Source organism: Poecilia formosa, unplaced genomic scaffold (genome assembly GCF_000485575.1).
Source record: "Poecilia formosa unplaced genomic scaffold, Poecilia_formosa-5.1.2 Scaffold657, whole genome shotgun sequence".
Lineage (NCBI taxonomy): Eukaryota > Metazoa > Chordata > Actinopteri > Cyprinodontiformes > Poeciliidae > Poecilia > Poecilia formosa.
Genome location: NW_006800596.1, coordinates 63,010 through 75,038, shown reverse-complemented (window position 1 = coordinate 75,038; position 12,029 = coordinate 63,010). Strand labels below are relative to the sequence as shown.

The 12,029-nt window shown below is 37.4% G+C and overlaps 1 protein-coding gene and 2 long non-coding RNA genes across 3 annotated transcripts; 2 read left to right on the top strand and 1 right to left on the bottom strand.

Annotated features, from left to right (window-relative positions):
- Positions 1–1,033, bottom strand: LOC103130643 (uncharacterized). The gene is made up of 2 exons (XR_475242.1): positions 407–1,033; positions 1–278 (listed from the first exon to the last, which is right to left on the bottom strand). It is a non-coding gene; the product is annotated as an uncharacterized LOC103130643 (long non-coding RNA).
- Positions 1,034–5,103: 4,070 nt separating this feature from the next.
- Positions 5,104–5,526, top strand: LOC103130652 (uncharacterized). Its single transcript, XR_001660342.1, has 2 exons — positions 5,104–5,182; positions 5,255–5,526. It is a non-coding gene; the product is annotated as an uncharacterized LOC103130652 (long non-coding RNA).
- A 2,005-nt stretch (positions 5,527–7,531) lies between these two features.
- Positions 7,532–8,836, top strand: LOC107834546 (interferon-induced protein 44-like). Its single transcript, XM_016666085.1, has 4 exons — positions 7,532–7,715; positions 7,878–8,040; positions 8,369–8,466; positions 8,547–8,836. Exons 1-4 carry the CDS (start codon positions 7,629–7,631, stop codon positions 8,727–8,729), a joined length of 531 nt encoding a protein of 176 aa, XP_016521571.1. The 5' UTR covers positions 7,532–7,628; the 3' UTR covers positions 8,730–8,836.
- The last annotated feature ends 3,193 nt before the right edge of the window (positions 8,837–12,029 follow it).

Genomic DNA, 12,029 nt, shown 5'->3' with positions numbered 1-12,029 from the left:
TAATTGTTTTCCAGTTATTTAGTTGAAAATTGAGATTTGAATCCTTGTCTTCCTGCTCTGCAGAGGCTCGGCCAGTTCCTCCTGATTCATCTTCCTCTGGAAGAAAAACTACGATCTTCAGCAAAGCTTCTGTGCTGCTCCTCCTCTTCTGCTCTTCATCATCAACCACCTCCTCATCCTCCTTCTGACTCTGAGCATTCTGGGTAACATGGATTCAAAACCTTCTGGATCTTCTTCAGCTGGTTCTTTATAAAAAGGACCAAGTTTGGCTCCAGCTCCTGAAAAGGAATCCCAGATGAAGACAAATCAGACTGGATCAGAACATCAGGTCCATGTTGGACAGACTGAAGATCCTGGATCTGAAAAGAGCAGCAGGAAGTCGACTGAACAGAACTGATGTACAGACCGTAAATATGGAGTCCAGCTGTGTTTGGTGCTGCTGTGCAGATGGACCGTTGGGAACCTCTGAGCTCTGCTGGTTCACTCTGTGGAGGAACAATTTATAAAAAAAAAACACAACAATGCAGACGTCTTTTAAATTTAATACATTTAAATATGATAAATGTTCAATATTTTTATTTATTTGTCAACCAAGAAAATGGTATTTTAGAGAATTGTTGTTAAACTTGTTTTAAGTCAGAATACGGTTTAATTTTTCTCTTTCTGATTTTAGCTCCACAAATGTTTCTGCTTTTGGTTGACATTTTGCTCTTGTTGGTTAAAGTCTAACTGAGGATCTGACTTCAGGTCTGGGTGGGATTTCCATCCTGCTGCCTGGTTGATCCTCAGGGTCAAACAACTGGGCTCAGGTTCTGGATCAGAACTTGGTCTTTGGTGGATGATGGGAGAGAAAAGAACATTTTAGGTCCACATTTGTTTTGGTTCCAACCTCCATTGGAACCTGTATCCTGGTTTTAAACAAGAGAAAACCTTTCATCCATTCACAACCAGGGCAGATTTTGTTTCATCTTTCATTCATCAATTTGATCCAAATTCCAGGTTTTGAACTCTGATCAGATTTAGTTGTTAATTAATTCATTTTNTGTATTTATATCAAATGCAATATCAGTAGCAAATTATTCTGACTATTGCAAGACATTTTTAAAGACATTGTTCCAAATTCTCCATCACAGTTTTAAAAGCTCCATGGAGAGAAACAACTTGGGGGTGAGTAAATTTGTTTCTGTACCTCTGTATGCTGCCAGTGTGTTTGTTGCTCTTTCACAGTCTCTTCATTCATGTCTTAACAGTGGAGGAATTTATCCAATGCAGCCGGGGGCATTAAAGAATGTGCAGTTTTCACACTAAAACTTGGCGTACGGAAAAATTTAGAAAAGTCCGGATGCATGAAGCCGTGCACACAGACGTGGCCGCGCACCTTTCCTTTATAAATCCTCAATTGCGGAAAATAGAGCGCAGCTGCTGGTCTGAACTGTCGCCACCCACAAATACATATGTAAATTAGTATAAATACCCGGAAGTCTGCCACTGCATGGGCAACATAGAAACAGACAGGACACACAAATTCCCATCTAGGGAAAATTTGGAGAGGGCAATTAACCTGACAGTCATGTTTTTAGACTGTGGGAGGAAACCGGAGAAAGCCCACCATGCACAGGGAGAACATGCAAAAACTCTATGCAGAAAGACCCGGGCTGGGAATCGAACCCAGAACCTTCTTGCTGGCTGCAAGGAAACAGCTCTACCAACTGCGCCACCGTGCAGCCAGCATAATTATTTATAATAATAATTATTATGTATTTTATTCAAAAGGTGCTTGAGGGCACACAATGTCACCTCTCAAAAATAAAAAATAAATTTTAAGGAAAAGAAAGTCCAAATAAAAAAAATAAATAAGGAGATCGTGCAAATGCCTGTTTGAACAGCAGGGCGTTCAACCGGGATTTAAAGACAGCGTATCCTTTGGGTGGGAATGTGGATGTTCATTCTAAATAGTAGAATCATGTGCATAAGTTGTACATTTACAGAATAAAGATGCTTTACGTCCATAAGTCGCATTCACAAAGCTGGCGGCTGGACAGAAGGATGGCTGCAGCAGGACCGGTACCGGTACCTTTTTTAAGGTTTACTCAGACTGATCATCCTGGAGCTCTGAGAAAAGCTTAAAGGAGTCGTACGGTGACGCTCATAACCATCATCAACATTTCGCAGCAGATCAATATGATCTCTGATCAATCGCTCCCTCTGAATCTATCCCTTACGCAGCTCACCTTTGCTCCGCTATGTGTGATTACATGCACACCTTGATCACCTTAAAAATAATCAAACCTGTTGGCAGGTTTGAGTTAATCTGCTGATCCAATCCGTTTTTTTTTTATTTTTTTTTTTTAAATGAGAATTAAATTACCCCGCAGATGCATTTCAAGCGCTTCGGCACACAGACCAATGAGTTGCATCTTTACAGTAGCCTTTACAAGTCATTGTCGGGCCAGGGGGTGGGGCTAATGACCGGGCCGCTATATGTTTACGTACCTTTCGGGAATGTCAGCGGGGGTGGGGGTGGGGCAAGGGGACCGCGGTGCCCCAGCCCCCCCACAGCTCCGTACCTGCATCTCTATGAGACAAAAACTGAGGAAAATTACTATTTACATTCAAGCGAGGTTTTCACATACGCACACAAATTAACTTTGCGACAAAGTGTGCGTATATACACGCACACTTTGCAGCAAAGTTTTTTATACATGCCGATTTGTGCGTAAAATATGGCGCCGCACATTTTTTGTGCGCATGCACACTTTATGCATAAGGCCCCTGAACATTAAAACATATCAAATTCATGGATAAGATAATGTGTCATTTCAGAGATTTACTGATTTAACCCTTGTGTTTAGAAATGGGTCTAACCGACCCCACACACGTAAAACTTGTATCATTTGCTGCAGTCCTCACACACACAAGGGTTACAACAGGACTCTCACATCAATCCTCACATACAGAACAAGTCTGAATTTTAAGTAAAGCGTGTCTCATCTAGTTGTAATGTTCATTGGAAATTCTTGAAAAACTCGGGAGTTGTTTTTTTAAAATGGCTCCAACACGATCCTAACAAAATGTAAATGAAGCCCTAAGATCTCAGGAGCAAGAGGCTTGTTCTGGCAGATTATATTATTTTAATTGCAACTTTTATTTTCACATTTTAACAGAAACAAAGATGAACTTCTGCAGTATGTGAAGAATTTTCAACCTCAAAATGAAGTCAAAGCCATCAGAGTTTTACTCCACGGACCAGTTGGTGCAGGAAAGTCCAGCTTCATCAACTCTGTCAACAACATCCTGCAAGGGAGGATGACCCATGAAGCTCTGGCCAGCAACAAAACCTCTGATCAAAGTTTCACAAAAAAGGTTAGTACAGCTTCTTGTTTATATGTTAAGGGTTAGTTTTATTTTGGGGATTTATGACTTTTTACTCGTGCATCAGTTCAGTCTCCACATGTTTGTGTGAAATGTTGAATCATATTTTCTTTAATAAAATGTGGAAATTGCTGTGATTCCTCATTCACCTTGATTTCTCTAAATCAAATTAGAATAAAAACCTGACCTGGTTGAGAAAAATGGATGTCATTTTTGGATTCAGCGGTGCAAAATAGTCCAAATTTAGTTATTTATTTTTTTTCTTGTAAGCCGGAAAGAGAAAAAGTCCAACTTCACCTTAGCCCTAACTCTGACCCCTGACCCAAAAACAGGGTTTCTCCTTGTGGGGACCAGGCCTTGGTCCACAAGGAGCAATTGGTCCCCACAACGCAGTATGTGTCAGGAAAATCATCCCCACAAGGTATTACAAACAAACACCCATAGGGCGGCCCTGCCCAGCTGACCAGCTGTTACAGGTTAACTTTGTGGTGAGATCTGCCTGAGTGGAGCAGAGCAGAGGTATAGAAAACATTTGATATGATGTAGTTTGAGGCATTGTGGCGCCTCAAAACAGCAGCGTGCTGCTCGACTGTGAAGCCAGCAGGAGATCACCAACCCACCAGGGAATTATCTGGTAGCCCTGTATGCCAGTCTAATGCTATAAACTATCCCACCAAGATTAACGTAGCAACATGTTCAGAAATTTGTTTCCCAAACAAATTTAAGATTAGAATTAAACTCGTATACCTATTTTGAAGCACATTTGTTGGTCTTCTCATAATGTTAAATGTATTTTTAGCAGCTATATGTCAGCTGTTTACATAAAATAACAGCTCAACCCTTGTCATCTTTATTTGTTTTTCAGTATCAAACTTATGAAATCAAGAAAGAAGGCAGAGGAGACTTTTATCCCTTTGTGTTCAATGATGTCATGGGTCTGGAGGAAACATCTGGAGTCAAAGAAGATGACATCAAACTGGCCTTGAAGGGTCATGTGAAGGATAATTATAAGGTATAAGTATAAACTTTTTTACTCTTAAAAAAATCCTTCTTCCAACACTATTATAATTGTCTTGCTTTATGTGGAAAATATAAGTTCGTAGCAATTGTATTGAATATACATCATATTATTTCCACAGTTCAATCCTGTATCTTCTCTTTCTGATGGTGATCCTGGCTACATCTCTTCTCCGTCCATCAGTGACAGAGTTCATGTTCTGGTCTGCATCTATGATGCTAATGCGTCACAAATGAAGTCGTCTATTTTACAGAAAATGAGGGAAATCAGAGAAGCAGCCAGTGAGCTGGGTAAGAAACAAAGATATACCATAAACTTGTGTTCAGTAAAGCAACGTAAATGTAAACCCAAGAATGCAAAATACTCAAATTTTATGTCAACAATCAAAAAGGTTGATGGTGTAAAAATTTAAGAAAAAAAGAGGAAACATTCTGTCATTCCTAAACATTTTATGATATGTAGAAAAGCTGTACTATCCATCATGGCAAATAACAAAGTGAGAGGCCTTCAGCTCTAAAACATTAGTGTCATTTTACAGTTCAGTCTTTTTTGCATTATGTTGTAGCTAGAACTTCAAAAACTTGCACCTACAGCTCATCTGAGAATAATTAATGTCATGTACTTGTTAAAGTATATTTACTGCTGATACAATATTAAGATACAAGAAAAAGAAAACTCTCTGTATCCACAGGAATCCCTCAGATGGGGATTCTCACCCACATTGATGAAGCCTGTCAGAAAACAAAGAGTGATCTGAGAAACGTCTACAAGAGCAAACATTTAAAGAAAAAAGTGAGTCAGAAAAATTTATTCAAACAGGAACAAAAAAAACCTGATTCAAAATAAATTATTTTATTTATATAGATGGGTGACTTCAGCTCCAGTCTGGGAATCCCAGTGAACTGCATCCTCCCAGTGAAGAACTACAGTGATGAAATTCAGCTGAATTCAGACGTCGACACTCTGATCCTGAGTGCTCTGAAAATGATGATTGACTTTGGAAACGACTACGCTGACAAACTGTGAAGCCACATAACAGTTTGTGGGGATGTGCATGGACATCATAACAGTAACATAGTTCATATCAGTGAAAAATTATGAGGTGAAATATTTAATATTCAAAAAGGTTAAGGTTTGATTCTAGTAAGTTTGTTTTTTCTTTAAATTGGTTTAATTTAAAGCGCCATAGAAGCTGCAGCAGACAACAAAATGACTTAGAAGAAATAAAGATGATGTTTTAGTCAACAAAGCAGTAAAATAAGGACAAGACATTAGATCAGACCCTCTAAGAAAGGATCAGTTTTATGTAACATTCATCAAACTTTCCTGTTAGTTTGAAATTGCTAAAGCGATTCATGAGAAATTAAGAAACTTTAATAAAAGCTGTTTAGTGTGATAGAGATTCAGAGAGTGAAGCATCTGTGGCCTGAGTGAGTGGAGGCATGTGTTGCTCTGTTATTATTATGCCACCATGCACTGCTTACAAGACAGATAAAACCTGAGCTGAAGAGATTTTACTCTGTTATTACTATAAATGGACTTAAGTAGGGCTTAATTTTTAATATTCTAATCTTAGATGTTGTGTTTTTAATAGATGTAAGTGAAAAATCATCATAATTAACAGGCATAAAGCTTTGGAAACATGAATCTGTGTGTTATTGATCCAATTATTGTTTTCTATGGGTTCTGAGTGGTTCAGTAGAGAAGGTCCACCATGTGCTGAGGCAGCAGCATCAACGAGGACGTCGTTCCCCTTCTCTCTTCATCCATTTCCCTGTCAAACAATTGCTAATAAAGGCCACTACTGCAAAAAAAATAATAATAATAAATGTTTCACTTAAAATAAACAAACTACTCAATAATATTCTAATTTATTTAATTGATCTGTATGTAGAAAAGGGTTTGACACAAGAAGAATGTGTGTTTGTTATATAAAGACAATATATATCATGCAAAATTATTTTTATCAAAAAACTCCTTTATATAGTCTGGAGTGTTTAGTAAGTAGATGTGTAGTTGTGTTAAAAAATAATGAACAGCTTTGAAAAATAAGGTGTGGTTTATCAGAATGGAGCTTGAATAATCCTGGAAATTTCTGAGAAAATGTGACTGTTCTGAAATCATAATGAAAAATGTAGAATACAACATGCAGAAACACACAGAACAGCTCAAACACAGGCTGCAGGGACTCAATGCTGACAATCAAAAGTACCAGTTAGAAGAAAACTATCTGCCTGTGGAACCAGTACTTTTTCATCAATATTAAGGAATTATTGACATAAAAAAATCTATTTTTTTCAGAACAGTTACTTTCAGTTGTACTAAGATATTTGCACTAAAAGTTAAGCTAAAATACTTGGAAAATGTTGTGTTTTTGGATGATAACCTTCTTCATGTTATCAGGTTCTATTTTATTGACATCTTGATTTCACAGGTAAAGCAGACGGCTGTAGTGATGGGAAGTTCAGTTCTTTTCTTTTGATTCCTATTCAAGACACTTTGACAAGAATGACTATATATGTAATATAGGCGACTACAGAGTATCTTTGTTTACATTTTTGGTTGGTGGTGTGCCTCGAGATTTTTTCAATTATAACAATGTACCTTGGCTCAAAAAAGGTTGAAAAACACTGGTTTAGAGCAGTGCCTTACCAAACACTTCGTGAAGAAGCTCAGAATCATTGGACCCCAAGTACCTATAATCAAACCTTTCCTAATCAGGGTAAAGTTCCTGCCATTTGGGTGCATCTGTGGATGCTTCAAATGGTCTCAGAGCTCATTGGTTCCCCACATAGTTCTGTGGACACAGGGGTATTTTAGACAAAGTTCTGCCTGATTCTGAATAGTTGTTCCTGGGTAAAGTCCCTGCCATTTGGGGGCATCTGTTCTCCTCTTGGGGACCAAGAGGCAATTGTGACATGTTACCTCAAACCTCCAGCCTTAAATGTTAAAAACATAATGTCAGGGCAGCAAGTTTCATTTAGACTGATTTAAAACATATGTCTCCTCTTTGGCTCTTTCCTTGGTTCTCAAGAGATACCAAGGGAACCCTGCAGGACAAAGTTCTGCAGGGTTCAGAAGTTCTTCTCACAGTTCTCACAGTTTAAAATATATTTTTGAAGCTATTTGCTTAGTGTTTACATAACATTTTAATCTCTTTTTTTTCTTTCAGTATCAAACTTATAAAATCAAGAAAGAAGGCAGGGGAAACTTTTATCCCTTTGTGTTTAATGACGTCATGGGTCTGGAGGACGGAGATGGAAGAGGAGTCAGAACAGACGACATCAAACTGGCCTTGAAGGGACATGTGAAGGATGGTTATAAGGTACAAATACTATACTTTTGAAATGATCTTCAATATACCATATAGCCATATAGATGAGTGGTAGATCAGGCACAGTCCTAAATCCATCACGATTAGCTTGCCTTATGAGGTGTATACATTTAATACCAGTTTGACTTAATGCGCATCATATTTTTCTCACAGTTCAATCCTTTATCTTCTCTTTCTGGTGGTGGTCTTGGCTACAACTCTTCCCCGTCCATCAGCGACAGAGTCAATGTTCTGGTTTACATTCATTCTGCAGCACAAATCAAGTCGTCTATTTTGCAGAAAATGAGGGAAATCAGAGAATCAGCCAATGAGCTGGGTAAGAAACAAACTGTACAATCAAACTTACATTCACCAAAACTTACATTTATTGTAATGTAACAATAAATACCAGTGAGTAAATCATGTAAACACTTTATGTTGATAACCTCAGGTGGTTGTACAATGTAGGTGGAAAAAAATGTGTTGCAAAAATGAAATTAGCATTTATCCACAAGGGTTTTTTAGTGTCATGAAATGTTTCCACTTTTTTATGATTTGCTCCTAATAATAATCTAAGAAGCGCTTCTCTGCTGTACTTGTCAAAATGTATTTATTTCTGGTAACAAATAACATAACCCATGCAAAGAAAATCTCGGTATCCACAGGAATCCCTCAGCTGGCGATTCTCACCCACATTGATGCAAAATGTAGTGTATTTGGAATATTTCTAAGAAACTTCTATAGAGAAAATATAAAGACAAAGGTGAGTTGTAGAAAGTTATTCAAAACATGAGATCCTCCCTCACGGTATTAGACTCTGAATAAACTTTTTTTTTTCAACAGATGGATGACTTCAGCTCCAGTCTGGGGATTCCAGTGAACCACATCCTCCTAGTGAAGAACTACAGTCATGAAATTCAACTGAATCCAGACGTTGACATTCTGATCCTGAGTGCTCTGAGGCTGATGATTGACTTCGGAGACGACTACACTAAAAACAGTGTAAGTCTACAGAACAGTGTGTGATATGCATGGAAATCACAGCAGTATGTTTGTTCATGTCAGGGTTCTCAAAGAAAATTATATACATTTTTCCTTTTGCCAGTCAGGAATGCACTTACTTAAAGAAATTGTTTTTTATTAAGTTGGTTCAATTTAAAACATACCAATGTTGGGAATCAAAGTTTGCATTCATGTTTGGCTTTTATAATTATTAATAATTATGGTTAATTTATCATTAGTGAAATTATTTATAAAGTTAAAGTTTCTTTAGTAGGCTCAATGCAGCAATTCCTGTATCAAAGGAATCATAAGTCAAATTCATTCCTTTTGAAGGAATGAATTCAAAAATACAGCATCTCTCTGTCTTTCTTTTGTTGTTTGGTGTGTATTCAACAAACTGAATAGATAATCCAGATAATCCGATCACCATCAAACTGAATATATTTAACTTTTTTCTTCAGTGAGGAAGTTTTGAATCAGTTCACTTGGAATGGTAAAAAGTTGGCAAGACTCTGAATGTAAAATGATCCTGCTAACACTTTTCGACTACCTTCTCCCTACGGTCCTGCAGTAATTTACACAAATACGTTGCTCCCTCAGAAACAACCAATCAAAGCTAGGAGGGTTTAGCACCATCATCCACAGTGACGGTGCTAAAACGCACTGCTCACATCCTCCTGCTTGCTCTCCGCTATGCTACAGCTGGTTGACCACAGTGTTGTCTGCCATAAATGCTCAAGCTTCTTAGCATGGCCATCGATAACAGTGGCCATATTTTCTAACAAATTTTTGTGAAGTTGTAAGTTGTTTCTCCACTAGCACATTGAGCAGAAACTACTTGAGCTTTATTGACAACACTAAGACCCTCCTCCTGGCTCTGATTGGTTGTTGACTGGTAGAAATGCATTTTAGCAGACAGCAATACTAGTTCAGGACAGAGATGGAGGAGGTCAATTTTTTCACACCTTATGTCTCAACATACTTTTGTTAAAGTTACGTATTGCAAATGCTTTAAAGAAGTTCTTTTGTAGTTTTAGAAGAAACAATAAATTTTAATATTTATTGATTTAAAAGGCTCAACAAAAAAGTAGAGAAACAAAAAGAAAAATACATGGACAACAATTTGGAGAAAAAAAAAACAAACTCTTCTTTCTTTGTCTCTCATAGCACATTTGTGTTCCAATGATGGAGGGTGATCCATGTAAGTAATACAGGATTGTTTGGTTGAAATACATGTAATTAATTAATTACATGAATTTCCTCTCAGTTTTAAAATACCAACCTTATAAAATGAAACAAAGTTACGGTTAAAGCATTAGAAATGAACATTATACAATGTAACTGTAAAGAAAGTAAATAGCCACTAGTAGTGGTTTATCAGGTCCAGAGGACTACAACGCTCTTCACACTACAGTTAGACATTCAGACACATTAACATGCTGATGGTGGTAAGCTACAATGTAGTTACACCTGCCTTGAAACAGCCTGACAAAGGTGAGGCTGCCATCAGCATCACAGAGTCCTCTGACCAGTTTGAATTTAAGCCTAAATCATTGATGGCCACATTCCAGTCCGGTAGGTGGCGGTAAATGCACCTTAAGTTAGTTATTATCCACCAATAAAACACAAAAGAAGAAGAATAATTTAAGCCTAGGCTTAATTTTCCAGGTGTCTCCACACGTACTACATTGGATTCAGGTCCAGACTTTGACTGGGTCACTTTTGCACATAAATAAGTTTCGATCTAATTGATTCCAATGGCTGTACAGTTTGGGGGTAAATGTACCTATAAAGTCTAAAGTTATACACCCTCTGACAGGTTTTCTTTAAGGATTACGTTTTGATCTTTAACATAGTAAGTACTGAGCAAACATTTTAGGAGGCTGCTGCTCAAGTTTGAATCACTCAGGCAGATGAGACTAGATGAATATCAGACCTGCTAAAACAGAACCTGAAATGTGACTGAAATCCAAATTGTTTTGGTTTTGTTTTGTTTAGGTGTTTTAATATTGGCTGACTGGTAAAAGATATTCAGCAAAATTCTGACTACTAGTTTTATCTTTGCTATTATTAATTATCTATAGTACTTTTTTAAAAAGGTTTTGTTGACTCTATTTGAAAGTAGTTTGACAGGAAAGAGGGTAATGAGAGAGGGGGAAGACATGTAGCAAATGTCGTCAAGCCGGGAATCAAACCTGGGACCACTGCCACAAGGACTAAGACCTCAATATGTGGGTTGTGCTTTGCCCCTGTGCCACCACAGCACCCTATGGATTTTCATTACTAAAGTTTATTACACTGAATCTTCCCAGCAGCATTTAGGACATCTGCTGCTTCACTTGTGTCCACCTCAAGCTGCCAAACCGTCTCTTATTGTGACCTTTTGTCTCTGAGTTTTGGTCAACTTTATTAAAGATCATTACAGTTTTCTTTTATACTTGAAAAGGCATGGATCAGAGGAAAAACAACAAAAACGTTTAATTTATTTATTTATTATGTCTTTCATTATGAACTGATCTTCAGAAATATCAGAGTAACCTGATCAAGCCACATGAAATTAGAAAGTCAGCTTTTATTTACCAGTTTTATGCAAATAAATGAAGCATAAAATCAATCAGTAAGACCAGCCAAATAAAAATGTCCAAAATATGTTACAAATCCATAAAGATAAAAATACAACCCTTAATGCTGAACATTCTATCTTATATTCATGACAAATATACCTCCATATTGGGCTATAATTCCAGTTTTAGTGTAAGTGCCTCACAATTTGTAACAAAATATAATGAAAGCTTGATGAGTTAAACTTCATAGAAATATTTAGTCTTGTGGTCAATCAAAGACCAGAGGACATAAAGACATTTTAATGGTTCTAATATCTGAGTAGACGACATTTTAACAGCAACAACTATAAGATCAGCTGGAGTTTGAATTATTTATAAATGATGCTGAGATGATTAATCTAGACCAACATAAAGAAAAGAATTACAACAGTCAATGTGAGAGACAATAAAACCATGAATAATAAATTCCATTAAAAAAAGAGAGATTAGACTTAAAATTAGCAAAAGGTCAAAGTTCAAAAGAGGTGGCGGTAATGACATCATCATGTNGGAGGAGGCAGATAAATGCTTTAACAACTTTATTCCTCTTTTGAACAAGTACAACGAACAGCTGACTTCCCTAAAACTAACACACTGCGCTCCCCACAACAACCGGACACTTTTCTGGCTCTTCTTCTGCGCAGCGCCTACATGTTGCTCTCTACTGCCCCCTAGGGAAGAGAGGGGGCAGTGGAGAAAGACTGGGCCTGTAAGAGCAGGT